The sequence below is a fragment of the Mustela nivalis genome, assembly GCF_964662115.1.
Source record: "Mustela nivalis genome assembly, chromosome: 1".
NCBI classification, from domain to species: Eukaryota; Metazoa; Chordata; class Mammalia; order Carnivora; family Mustelidae; genus Mustela; species Mustela nivalis.
The window spans coordinates 79,189,660-79,204,760 of NC_139020.1; the positions used below are offsets into that span (position 1 = coordinate 79,189,660).

The 15,101-nt window shown below is 37.9% G+C and overlaps 1 protein-coding gene across 5 annotated transcripts in view; it reads right to left on the bottom strand.

The window, feature by feature from the left end:
• The window catches only part of MME (membrane metalloendopeptidase), a 96,962-nt gene that overhangs the window by 15,616 nt on the left and 66,245 nt on the right, over positions 1–15,101 (bottom strand). For all 5 annotated transcript variants that reach the window (XM_082685337.1, XM_082685339.1, XM_082685341.1 and 2 more), the window contains exon 17: positions 5,179–5,237. In XM_082685337.1, the coding sequence (XP_082541463.1) occupies positions 5,179–5,237 (59 nt within the window). The remainder of the gene's footprint in view (positions 1–5,178; positions 5,238–15,101) is intronic.

Here is a 15,101-nt window from a genome sequence, read left to right on the forward strand (position 1 = left end):
ATCTTGGCTAGCCTTCTACACATATATGTCTCACAAACTTTAAATTTCATGTGTCAAATATCAAACTCGTTTTCTTCTAAGCCATCACTCTCTTGACTTTATGTCTGCTAGTGGCATTTGAAGGGTCTCAACCACCTGGCACGACATTTTCTACTTATCTTAGACACCTATTTTTTTTTTAATTTTTTAAATATTTGTTTGTTTATTTATTAATTTATTTTTACCAAGTCTTAACACAGTCTACTTAGGAAAAGACGAGGTCATGCATCTTCCTTCCAGGAGCATCATCTTCTGTTTATTTCCTCCTATCAGTCTTATTGCCATCATCCCACTTCATATTATCATTCCTTGTCTTAAGAATTACTTGAGGGGCGCCTGGGTAGCTCAGAAGGTTGGGCCTCTGCCTTAGGCTCAGGTCATGATCACAGGGTCCTGGGATCGAGCCCCACATTGGGCTCTCTGCTCAGCAGGGAGCTGCTGCTTTCCCCTCTCTCTCTGCCTGCCTCTCTGCCTACTTGTGATCTCTGTCTGTCAAATAAATAAATAAAATCTTAAAAAAAAAAAAGTGTAACTCTGGTCATTATCACTCCCCTGATTTAAAAAAAAAAAACAAAAAACAAAAAACAAACAAAAACAACCTTCCAAAGGATCGGTTTGGTGCTTTCTAATTAAATACAGCATCTTCTTTCTGGCCTTTGACTCCATGGTCTTCTCCTACTTCATCTCTCTTATACCTCCTCCTCCCCTCTTAATGCTCATACTTAGCAATTTCATCTTTCATGTTTCAAAATCCTAGTGTCTACTGAATTATGTTCTTAGCAAAAAAAAAAAAAAAAAAAAAATCTTCAGTATCAACACCCATCCATGTAAAGCCCTAAGCGATCACTATTTGGGATTCCAAGAACACAAGAGAAGTCCCTGACCTTAAGAAATCTAAGATCTAGTTCAAATAGTAGCAAATGTTGTTTCTTTGTCTTTCCAGTGAGGAGAACATGGCAGCACCTCAAATGGATTTCAAAAGATAAATATTAGATATTTATAGAAGAGACTTTAAAAAACATGCTGGACAATTTAAGTGCTCTCCAGAAACTTAAAAAAAGAATCTGGAAAGTTGCCACAACATCCAAAATGACAAAATAGTTAGAAAATAAATATTGCTGTCCTTGGAGAATTTTGATGAAAGTTATACCTCACATGTAGCTGCTTGAGTTATCAACAGTGCCAAGAAATTATTTTTAGCTTAAAGCATTAAAATTATGTGCAGTACTTTATTAACTTAAAGTGAATACTATCTCCCACACTATGTACTTTGATTAAAATCCACCCTTTATATAAAATGTTCTTATGAAACGTGCTATCAAGACTAAACATTAACTGTAAAGATCCTGCTGCTTAAATTATATCCTGATATGTCACTCTTCAGGCAAGTGATAAGATTTTTATGGCTCATATTAATTACTAGTCTTCAAGTTCAGCTTTGCAAATTATGACTTCCCCTTTTACACTGTCAGCTAAATCTCAGTGATGAGGACTTCCCCATAGCCTACTGCTGTTACTAGTAGACTTCACAACTGTTGATAACAACCAGCTGCTTAGTTGTACATTTTTTATGTTCACGATTGTCAACAAGTAAGTTAACTGAATAAGTCATTGATCCATACCACAAAAAATTCTGTTCCTCCCTCCCGTGCCCTCAATTCCCTGGTTTGGTTTTTTAAGGCTGCAAGCAATTCAATTTCAGAATCTTTGATATAAAGGTTGAAGACATTAGGTAAGATCAATATTGGGTGAAGAAAGTTAAATATTAATTTTTACGTTAAATGAAATAGCAATATGTTTTGAAACATTTGCTCTTGATTTTAAAGTCTGAAAATAAGACTCCTAAGAATGAGGAAGGTACCTTTAGAAAAAGTTGTTATTTCAAGGTAGTCAAACACCAATATGCTGAATACACTAAATGATCCACGGAAGGTTTCTGGAGTTGATGGGGCAAATGTGTGGGGAATGAGAGACAGAGAATTCATCACTTTCGGTATGCCTTTCCATACGGGAAGGTTTTTGTTTGTTTGTTTTTTGTTTTTAAGATAAATTTTTTTTTAAAGATTTTATTTATTTATTTGAGAGAGAGAGAGAGAGCGAGCATGCACATGAGCCAGGGAAGACAAAGGAGGAGGGGGAAGCAGACTCCCTGAGCAGGGAGCCGGTGCGGGGCTCGATCCCAGGACCCTGGTATCATGACCTGAGCCAAAGGCAGCCACTGAACAGATTGAGCCACCCAGGTGCCTCTGATTTTTTTAATTGACATGAAATGACAGGGGTGCATAAAGCTTAGAAAATAGTCTACTTGTGTGAGTTGTAACAAAAAGTCATTGGAATTGAATTAAAAAGAAGAAATTATTAATATGAATAAATCCCTATATGGCAATAAAACAAGTTCTTTTTTTTTTTTTTTTTTTTAACCATAGCATAGAAAGGCCAAGTCCATGAGAAATTGTATGTGATCTAATTTAAACTATTTGTGTGCAGACGGAAGGGTCATTATGAGACATATGCTAATTTTTTAAAAAAAGATTTTGTTTATTTATTTGAGACAGAGAGGGAAAGAAAGAGCACAAGCTGGGGAGAGGGAGAAACAGACTCCCCACTCGAGCAGGGAGCCTGATGTGGGGCTCGATCCCCTGACTCCAGGATCGTGACCTGCGCCAAGCGCAGATGCTTAACCAGCTGACCCACCCAGGTGCCCTGAGACATATGCTAGTCTATACCAGTTCTAATTCTGTAATGCACAATATCAAGATTAAAAAGTTGTGTATCTATGTATATAAACAGACAGGCAAGCACACACACACACACACACACAGAGCTACAAACTCACTTTTATCAAGAAGAAAGATGGAGGTCAGGATCTTTAATTATCTTTTAGTTAGGACTATCCCCACTTTGAAGATTTAAATGAATTGTCAGAGAGAAAACGTACACATGTCAAAGATTTCTCCTCTTGCATGACACTTTCCCTTCTTCTGAACTGCTGTTATTAGCACACAAGCATATGAAAAGACATTAACAGTTTTTCAGATTTCAAGTTTCTATCTGATGATTTATCTTGAGAGTCTTTAAAAGGTCTTTCTTACTAAGAATGGTTATTGTAGCCAATTCTTGATTATTCAGAGGATAACTATCTATTGTGTGAAATGCTAGGCCACTTTTATCTTCTTTTTGCTTTTGCTGTGTGCGTCTTTGGTTTGAGGGTGTTCAGTTCAAATTGAGAACATTCTGTCTTCTCTGATCAGGGAATCTCCAAGGCAAACCAATTTCAAGCTGGCTCCAGGGATATGGGATCATTCAGAGCCAAACAAGGTACTGTCTTGACCTGAAGTGTGTGGATCTGCTCTAGAGAGGGGCTGAAGGGATGAACATGCCAGGGTGGTCCTACAGAGGGCCTTCTTGTTGGAATGAATCATCATCAGGTCTGATAGGATCCAGGGTCCTTCCTGAACTGGATTAAAATGAAGCTACATCTCTTAGTCTATCCTAATATAGACAAAGGCCAGGCTGGCTCACTTTGCCTTGGAATTTCACTAAAAGGTCATTCTGCTTAAGATTCTCTCTGTTATCGTCCCCCTCACCGCCCCATACACGTGCATGAACATGTGTGCATGCTCTCTCTTTCTCAAAAAACAAAACAAAAAACAAAGTGAAGCCTCTTCAGAGAGAAAGGCACTTCTAAGAAAGGGTATGAATGGTTTCTAGGAATACCTCCCAAAGGATAGTCTGCATGGTTCTGAGTTGATCATTAAATAGTTGATCATTAAATAGGAGTTTAGGTTATCATTGTACTAACTAGGAAATGTATTAGCCTAGACTTTGAGCTAATTGATTTTAAGAGGTGCACATGCCTTCTTTAGTATTTATACATTATATAAAGAAACTTTTCTGATTATTCATTTTCATGTTATCTACCAAAATAAATTCCAGATGGATTAAAGAGTTACTCCAAAAATAAAGACCATAAAAATACTAGAAGAAAATGTAGATAGTTTCTTACTTTAACTCTTCCTAGGTTTAAAAGCAATGGGGAAAGCTATAATCAATCTTTAAAATAAAATAAGGTTATAATTTCATAAAATTTGTTTTTAGCCAATGATAAAAAATCTTTCAGGATTTTTCATCATTTCTAATCTAATTAGTAACAGAGCTCAAGACAAACAAGGCTCAGGGCAGACTCTAAAATGAACTCTGAGATGTTTATTTTAGAATAATGCTGAAATTATCTTCCCTTTTGATTCTTGACCACACTTAGAAATGAAGGGCTAGACTTCGTGTAACTGGAGAAATTGACTAACCAACTTCTGTTTAGTACAACTTTGGTAGTACTGAATCTGTTTGGTGCCTTTCTATGTATTTAAAATCCTCGGGGGGAAAATGGGTCCATCTATGTAATACTTAAGAAAGAATTTAAAAATCTCAAGGTCTTCCTAGGAAGAGAATCAATATACTTTTGTTATAGTAAGCCATTTAGTTATATCACTCACTCACTTAATAGTTTCTACTCACTCACTTAATAGTTTCTACACAGATTCCTACAATACTACTCTTACTGAACATTTTTTTTCTTTTTTGATTAAAAGTAATCAAGTAAATGTAATTTCATATGGTTCAACTTAATATAACCAACTTTTCAGATTTCTGAGAAATTTGGAGTTGTCTAGAGAAACAGGTGGTACAGATAGGGACCATCCCCAGCAGAGCCAGTGTACAAAATTGCCAGGAGAACCGGATCTCTGCAAAGCTGGTTCTTGGAACCTTAAACTCCTTTAAGATTCTGATGCTTAGAGAGTCCTACAGTCAATATAACTTTATGGAGCTATAAGAGATGTTTAAAAAGTTTTTAGAAATAAAATAAAAGCACTTAGACATCAGATAAACCACTTAGCCACAAATGAGAACACTGCAAAAGAAAGAAAACCACTTATGTAATTTGTACTGACTTAAAATTTGCTATTATAGTGGAAAGAGGTACATGGATGCATTTACTTTCAAGTAGTACATTCAATAAAGCAATCACTCAGCCTCAACTGTGCTTTTATGGGGAGCACCAAAAACTGGTCATGCAATCAATGCACTACAACTTGGTAACAACAGAGAAATATTAAAGAGTTATTTAGGAATAGGCCTTACCTATCTGATTTCTGCCTGAAGAATAAAATGCATTGACTACAGCTGCTCCGCTTATCCACCTATGGAAAACATAAGAACTCGTTACAAATTGTACTATTAGTATCCGATTCAATGGGCTCATCACCATAAAAGCATTATTACTATTCCAAGACCAATATTAACTTTCTGTTTGAAATATGATCAACAAGTTAAAATTAGCTCACTAGGTGAGCCATCTTGTTCAAAAGTATTTCTACTTCTTGAAAAATCAGTATGTATCCATGTCTGCAGTCCATTACCTCACTTGTATGAATTTTTCTGGAGGTACCTCATAGTACAAAACCCATTCAGATGTACCTTTTTGGAAACTGCAAATGGACTGACATAATATTGAAACATGTTTACCTTTATGTTTCTAATACTAGGTAACTATACCAACCATTCTGGAGTATTTGACAGGATATTGAACTACAAGTTGTTAAAATTTTAGATTCAAGTGTAATTTTTATTTTAATTTCCTAGTTTATTTAGACACTGAGATAGTGTCTAAATAAGGTATTCAATTGCAGGTAATCTGCCTCTGACTACTGCCATGTTAAATTATTTTCTTTTAATGCAGCGTTCCAGCTAATTAAGCAAAGGCATGAATTTGTACGATGACTGCAAAATGAAATCCAGGTGGTTCTGAAGTAGGTTTGTCTGCCTGTTTGTCTGTGTAGGTGCCAATGTTCCCATGTCTTTCTGCTCAGATGTTATGATGACTGGATAACAAGAATCACTGTTGGAATATTACTCAGCCTTAAAAAAGAGTTAGATCGTGATGTTTGTGGCAATATGGATGAACCTAGAGAGTATTATGCTAGGTGAAAGATGTCAGGCAGAGAAAGTTCAGATGTCACATGATTTCACTTCCATGTGGAATCTAAAAAACAAAACAAATGAACAATCAAAAAGCAAAACAGACTCATAAATACAGAGAACAAACTGGTGATTGTCAGAGAGGAGGCGCGTGGGGGCATGAGCAAAATGAGTGAAGGAGAGGGAGAGGTACAGACTTCCAGTTATGGAATGAATAAGTCACTGGGATGAAAGGTAGAGCATAGGGAATGTAGTCAGTGCTATTATAATAGGGTTATATAATGACCACACTTGTGATGTGGATAGACGGAGTTGCGAAATCACTATGTTGTACACCTGAAACTAATGTAACATTGTATGTCAACTGTACTTCAATAAAATAAAAAATGAAATCATTGTTAAGCCCTTTTTTTGCAACAGGAGTAATACCCCCATCTTAATAGAACATTACATATATCTCTATACAGTCATTGAAAAATGGACAATACGCGACTTCAGATAACCTCTTACATGGCAGCACACATGCATACACTTAAAACAATCCTATATTATTAGCTAATGGCTTCATTGTACTTACATCACTTTCAGGACAACAATTAATGGGCAATTATTATCCTATTTATGGAAGGAGTTTAGAGTAATCAGTACAATGAGATTAAATTAGAACACTTTCCAGACCCTGCTTTGCAAGGTAAGCAAGACAAAGTCAGCTGCCCAAGTCAGTACTTTAGCTACAATTTCTGTAACTATTGCAGGATGTCAGATTTGAGTCCTATTTTGATCTCTTAAAAAGAACGGAGAGAGCCATATATAACAACTGTCTGATAAATTCTAATTAAGCATGGGCTTTATCTCCAATAACATGATGAAGATGTCCATATAAAAAAATTGGGGAATTAATGGGGTGCCTGGGTGGCTCAGTGGGTTAAAGCCTCTGCCTTTGGCTCAGGTCAAGATCCCAGGGTCCTGGGATCAGGTACTGCATTGGGCTCTCTGCTCAGCAGGGAACCTGCTCCCCATTCCTCCTCTGCCTGCCTCTCTCCCGACTTGTGATCTCTGTCTGTCAAATAAATAAATAAAATCTTTTTTTAAAAATTGGGGAATTAAAAAATACCCAGGCAGCATTTCTGTAAATTCTTCTTCTGAAAGAAAGTAAGTTTGACAACAGGGTAGATGGTCGATCAATGCCGTTTCTTTAGTTTGATGTCACCGTCATTCTAAATAGAGAAAAACATTTTCGAACAGGATGGTGTGACCGATGTATCATTTGTTCCAATTTCATCACAGTTGAGTCATCAGTATTTTAATTCCTTGCAGGTTGAGGATTACAAGCATATAGCTGTATTTATTTTAATTTAACTCCACTCGATTTCCATATGATTTGGGACGACTCACAATAAAAACATGCAAACCCGGGGGTGTTAAGACTAAAATCAAGAGATCTGGAACTATACAGAACAAGTAAATTTTGTTTGTGTGACCAAAGAGTATTACAAAAGGAAATACTTATATAAGTAAAATCATGCTAAGGAAAATTGATTTTTCGGAACTATGTTTACCTATATTCACACAAGTATTACAACTCAGGTTCAAGTAGGGTTCTAAATTGTCTGGCAAGGGGACAAAATGGACAATGGGCTCAGGCTACCCCTGAGGACAAAGAACATTCCTTACAGGGACTCCTTAGAAAGGTATTTCTGACTGTCCTCAAAAATCCTGATAGCAAATATGGCAGTAGATCTGATGCGTAAATAGCTTAAAATTATTAACTTTAATTGTTATAAAATTGATTTAATGTGTTTCCAGGTCTCAGTTGTTTTAAGGCTCAGTTTCCCAATTATGAACTGATTTAGTAGCAATATACTCTGCATGGACTTTTGCGGTAATCACAAGTAATATGCCAACTGTTTTGTTCTGAACTCAGGCACATGCTAAAAACGAAAGACAAAATGTGCCATTCCAAAATGTTTTCTCAAACTAAGTAGACTGCAGAAAGAAGGAGTTAGATATATGAAACTAATGTTTCAGACAGCGGCAGAACTCAAAAGCAGGGCACAATAACGTTTATATACCCTTCTCATGTTTATTCCTTTTGTAAAAATAAATGCCATACCTTTGTTTTAGCACTTTTCTGCTCTTCTGTTACATTACTGTGAGGAGTTTAAGATTGCATTTTGATTCACGTTTATAACTTTGCAGGAGGGAGTGTTTTACATATTAATATGTCCATGGTGAATTATATTTTAAGAAAATCTGTAGCTATTTATGATCACAGAGTTCTCAAATAAAATTAGAATTACGACAGTTAGTTTCATGGAGCACTATTGTGTAGTGTTTGTCATTTCTTCCTTGAGAACTTACACAATGCACCGTCAGACCACCCCCGGGTGATTACCCAGATTCAAAAGCACAGGGCATACTGTTCTGGGAATGATAGGAGCCTGAATACTGTGTTCAGACCACTATATCTTTTTTTTTTTTTTTAAGATTTATTTATTTATTTGAGAGGGAGAGACTGAGCATGCATGTGAGTGAGGGGAGGGAGAGAGAGAATCCTTAAGCAGACTCCCTTAGTGGGGAGCCAGGACACAGGGCTCAATCCCAGGACCCTGAGCTCATGACCTGAGCCAAGACCAAGAGTCAGATGCTTAATGGACTGATCCATCCAGGTGCCCCTGGATCACCACATCTTAAATAAAATGATGATGACAGCTAGAGGTTCAATGTCTAATACATCCAGCCAGTTGTGAAATATCTCACTATGTTAAAGTGAAAGCTAAACCAGAGCAAAGAAAATACTTTTCAAGTTAAATGGTGATGTAACAAAAACTGCCAGTTACTCTGATGTGGATGCAGCCTCAAAGTTTCAGGAAAAGCTTCCATTTATGGGACACAGAAATTTGATGGGGAATAGCAGCACAGAAAAGAGAAAATGCTCAACAGAAGAGAAAACAAAATGGTGGCACTTCTTGCCTGAAAACACCAGACACTGCAGGTCACCTGAAAATACCTTTCAAAGTCCAGACCAGACCCAGACACTAGCAGCGTCCCGGAACAGGAACTGGACCGGAGAAACGAAGTAGTACCCTGTTCTTTGATTTTTCTTCCAAATCTCTGTGTATAGGGGTTTGGGTATGTGGGGTATTCAGTGCAGAGCAGGAAAGCAAGAAAGAGGAAAACTTAATTTTTAATTTTGGAGCCGTAATTTTGTCAGGTGACCTGATGCTTGTTTGGGAGCACTCCACCGAATAAAGAGCAGCATGGCTCTCAAAGCCGAAAAGTGTGGATAGGAAACATGACCGAAATATCCTTGAGAGGGGGACCAGGTGTTTCTCTTCTAACTCTTATTACCCTGAAGAAGTCTTCTAACTCTTATTACCCTGAGGAAAGGAAAGCACAAAGACATCATTTTTATAGCAAGGAGGAAAGACAGACGTGGACAGGCTGATCCTCCAGCCTTTTGAATGAACAAACCCACCGGATTGCAAAAGCACCTGGAGTGAAACTCCTCTTTCACCCGCTCATGTGTAACTTTCAGACTTAAAACAACAAAACGGTTAATGCCCCTTTCCCTGAAAGTGTTCGGTTTCCCAGCATCTAGTGGTCCCAGAGCAACTCCTTCAAAGTCAGCAGAACAAAACAATGGTTTTCTCTATTTTCCTCAAGTGCTCCTGGAAAGGAGAATTCTCATTTTGAAGCCGCAGTAACCACTGTAACCCTTCACATTTATTCATTGTCTCTGACCCAGCCTTCGGAGCGTCCCGGATACTATCATTCATCTTTCAAAGCAGTCACAGAAGACAGATGACACTTCCAGTTTTCAGGTATAGAAACTGAGGCACAGCATGCTTTTCTGACCTTTTTCTAATACACTTATACGCGAAGTGACTCTACTCGGAAAGGAGTATGTAAACTAAAGGGAAAGGGGAGCTTCTCATCTTCCATTACAACCCCCTACTTCTGAGCCGTTGATCTGTGCAATATATAAAATTTCAGGACCATGATGAACGCCATTACCAAAGTCTTTAAAAATGTAAGTGCTTTTCATTTACTTATCTTCAATATGCACAACTCACTTTTATTTATGTACACTAGCAATGAACAATCCAAAAAGGAATTAAGAAAACAATCCTATCTACAGTACTACTAAGAAGACTAAAACACTTTGGCATAAATTCTACAAAAGACGTGCAAGAAGTGGATGCTGGAAACTACAAAACACCATGGAAAGAAATTAAGACTTAAAAACGTGGAAACAATATATGGCTTTCATGGGTCGGAAAACTTAATTTTTTTAAATTGAGGAAACATTAACATATAACATTATATTAGTTTCAGGTATATAATAGAATGCTTTGATATTTGTATACACTGCAAAATGACCCTTACAATAAATCCAGTTGCCAGTCACCATACAAGGTTATGAACATTTTTCCCCCTTTTTCTTGTGGTGATTTTTATGCTCTCGGCAACTTTCAAATATGCACCACACACTATTGGCTATAATCAGCATGCTGTATATTTTCCCCGTGACTAATTATCTTATAACTAGACATTTGTACCTCTTGATCCCTTTCTGTCTATTACCCATCTCCAGCCTTCCTCTGTGCTGGCAAGCTCCGTTCTGTTCTATGTATCCATGAGCTTTGTTTGTGCATTTGTTTTTTAGATGCTGCATATCAGAGAAATCATACTATTTGCTTCTCTCTGTCTACCTCATTTCCCTTAGCGCAATACCATCAAATTCCATCCATGTTGCCAGAAATGGCAAGATTTGGCTCGTTTTTATGGCTGAGTAATTTTCCACTGTGTGTGTGCATGTGTGTAGATGATGTATATGTATAAAAATACACATTCATACACATATATGTAGCACATCTTCTGTATCCACTCACCCATCAATGAACACTAGGTTGCTTCCACATCTTAGCTCTTCTAAATAAAGCTGCCATACATACACGGGTGCATATATCTGTCTATACTAGTGTTATTATTTTCTTTGAATAAATACCAAAATTGAAATTTCTGTGTCATTTAGTAGAGTTCCATTTGTATTTTTAGGAAGCTCCATACTGTCTTCCATAGTTACCAATTTACACTTCTACTAATTCCACTACTAGTGCATGAGAGTTCCCCTGCCAGCACTTGCTGTTTTTTCATCATTTCATTTCTGTCATTTCAACATCAACAACTTATTGTTTTAATCATCATTCTAACAAGTGTGAGGTAATATCTCATTAGGATTGATTTGCATTTCCCTGGTTAGTAACATTGAGCATCATTTCATGTGCCTGTTAGCCATCTTGTAGGTCTTGTTTGGGAAAATGTTTATTCAGATGCCCTCCCCACTTTTTTATTGGATTGTGTGTATATACATACACATACACACACATATAAATAATTATGTATGTATTTTGGATATTAACCTCTTATTGGATAAATGATTTTGAATATATTCTCCCATTCAGTAGGTGACTTTTTGTTGTTTTAATGGTTTCCTTTGCAAAAAGTTTTAGTTTGATATTGTCTTTGCTTTCAGAGTCGGAGCCAAGAAAATCATTCCCAAGACCAATGTCAAGGAGCCTACTGCCTAGGCTTTTTGATAAGGATTGCACTGAACCTGTCGATTGCTTTAGTAATATAGGCACCTTAACACCATTAATTCTTCCAATCCAGGAGCATGGAATATCTTTCCACTTATTTGTGTCATCTTCAATTTCTGACACCCATGTCTTTTCAGTATACAGGCCTTTCACCTCCATTTCTCTCTTGAGTTTGGTGAATGTCTTTATGACCACTATTTTTAACTCTTTATCAGATAGGTTACTTAACTCCATTTCAACTGAGACTTTTTTCCTGAGGTTTTAACTTGTTCTTTCCCTTGGAACATATTTTTCTAATTTCTCATTTTGTTCTACACTGTTTGTTTCTATGTATTAGGCAAAAAACTGTTGAAGGAGTGGCCTTGTGTAGGAGAGGAACCTTATTGTTCAACTTTGCCCTGGGTCTTTGTTGTCTTCCAACCTTTGTAATTATCAAAGCAACTTGATTTATTCTTCATAGATCCCAGTTGTTGATGGTGTGTCAAGACCTGTCCGTGCTTCAAAGGGAGGAATCTTATTTAGTACCCACTTTCAGGTTGATGGGAAGACCCTCAGGCAGCAATTTCTAAAGTGTGCAAGTATATACAGTTTTGAAGGACAAATAATCATAAATCCTGCTGGCCTCCAGACCAAATGATCTTCAGGTGTCTTTGGGCTACAGTTATAAAAACTGGGACTCCAGAAAAGTGTGTAAGCTCCTTTTGGGGAAGTACTGGGGAGATGTAGTAGAGGCCGAGGGAGAGCACAAAGATGGCATCCCCCAGCCTACATTCTCTGCGAGCACCTCCACAGCCTCTAGATTTGTGGCAAACTTGAAGTCTGCCCCTTAGACTGAAGCTCCAGGATAAGAAAATGGGTCTCTTTCCATAGGAATACTGGAGGTGTGTTTCAATCTTTGGTCTATGTAGTGCCCTGGGGGTGGCTGCCTACCAAAAACCATCTCTCAAACTGTTAAAGTCCTAGGGAATCCAGGAACACAGGCCCTTGGCCACCAGAGCCAGCTAATTAAGGGACACCTCTGTGTATACTGTATCTGGCTTCGGCAAAGCAGTAGAATGGCACTCTGAGGTAGGCTAACAAGGCATAGCTGAGGCCCCTAGTGTATGCTATCAAGGTAGAGAGAGAGCAAAACTGGCACCAACCCACGCCTCTGTCCCTACAGAGTCCCAACAGGCCCATGCCCTCTGATAGATGTGGTAAGATTAGCAAATGAATTTCCTTCACATAGAGTCTAGGCCCTTTTCAAACTTCTACTATTGTGCTGATCCCTGGAGAGAACTGAGTCTGCAGGTGAGCCCTTTAAGGGTGTTACCTCCATTCCCTCCAGCCCTTTGCACCTCTTGGATTTGAATTCCATTAGTTTTCACAGCCAACATCTTTCCACTGCAGGTCTCACGGGCTGGGCTGCCTGATGTGGGAACAAACCCCTCATGCCTCAGGAAGAAGCTCTGGATTTATGAGATCCCTCCTGATTGGGGGTCACCGTACCCGGGATGGGTTTCTGGCAAGATCACATATCTCCCTCTCCCATCCTTCTCAGTTTGGGCCTTTTACTGTTTGTCATGAAGAAGCTGTCCAGCTAGTTTCTAGGTCTTCCACATGTAGCTGTAGATTCAGTGTGTCTATGGAAAGAGGGGAGTTCAGTAGGATCTTCCTGTGCCACCATCTTGGACCGCCCCTTTGAAAGTGCTCCTTTTAAAACTGCTTCAAATTTAGGTTTCCCCCTTACCCTAATGCACTTCAGGATGCAACCCCTACACCACATGAAGTCATTCTAGAAGACCATCATGACCACACTATAACAACAGCTACTTTTTAATGAGCATCTAACTTATATGCCAGGCACATTATATAATATATAATAGAACAAGCCCATAAGGCAAAAATAGATGTTATTTTCCTCAGTTTATAAAGGAATCATTGATGCTCAGAGATAATATGCAGGTTGTCTAAATTTACACAGTAAGTGGCAGAGCAAGAATCTTAACCCACAGCCCCCCTTCCCTCACCTGACTGCAAAGTACAAGCTCTTTCCACTGTTCCGTAAAGGGCAATATTTTTTACCCAAAGGTAAAAGCATAATAGGACCAAAGAACCCCTTTAAACTATTCACTGTTGCTGCATAAGAGTTGTTAACTTTAGTACTCATCTGATTATCGGAGAGGTGAGAGCCAGGACTCCTATTCTGACATGACACTGGGAGAATTCTTCACTCCTCTTTCAACCCAAGGCCATAGAAATCACTAACCTGGTTTTCTTCCGGGAAGTCAACCAATTGCATGTGTTTCTAAGTTTGGCAACAAGGCACACTCTTTTTAGTCTTCAATAACTGTATGTGTGTATATGTACAGATGCGTGCTACCTCCACTTTGTGATATACCAAATTCAGAGAAATTTCCCAAATTGAGAAATACATGGGTGGGTGGATCATTTCTGTCAGAATTTTCTTTTGGTGATGATTTTCCTAATTTAGAATAATCTTGGGATCTTTCAGGAAAGAACTGAAACTTCTTCCTTCCCATATAACCCTTAGCAACGCTATAATTTGACATTATTGTCTGTCTAGCTCATTACACAGTAACTCCATGAAGGCAGTGATGTTCTTTTTTTTTTTTTTAAATTGTAGTAAGAACACTTACCAGAAGATTTATCTTTTTAACACATTTTACCACACTGAAGTTGACAATACACTACTGTAAACTGTAGATACAACGCTGTACAGAAGATTTCTAGAGGTTATTGATCGTGTTTAACCTAAACTTTATACCTGCTGATTGGAAACCGCTCTCTTCTCTAGTCCCTGGTAATCACAATTCCATTTTTTGATTTTATGAATTTTCCTATTTTAGATACCTCATGTAAGTGGAATCATGTAGTATTTGTTTTTCTCTGTCTGGCTTATTCACTCATCCATGTTGTTGTATATCGCAGAATCTCCTTCTCTAACTGGTGTTCCATTGTTCGCATATACCATCTTCTTTATTCATTTATCTGTCAATGGAAACAGGTTGTTTCCATGTCTAAGCTGTTGTGAATGGTGCTGCAATGAAAACGGGAAGGCAAATATCCCTTAAAGATCCTGATTTCAAGTCTTTTGGATATACATTTAGAAGTGGGCTTGCTGGGTCATATAGTAGTTCTATTTCTAATTTTCTGAGGAACCTCCATACAGTTTTCCATAGCAGCTACACCATTTTGCATGCCTACCAAAGATGTGCAACAGCTCCAATTTCTCCACACTCTTTACCAACATTTGTTGTCTTTTTTGTCTGTTTTGTCATAATCATCCTGACAGCAGTGATGTGTGAGCTCACATTCCATCCCTACTCAGAGATGTTGAGAATCTTTTCATTTGTCTGTTGGCTGTTTGTAGGTCTTCTTCAGAGAAATGCCTATTCAAGCCCTTAGCCCATTGCTAAATTGGCTTATTAGTTCTTTTGTTAGAGAGTTTTAGAAGTTCCTTATGTACTTTTGAGATTAACA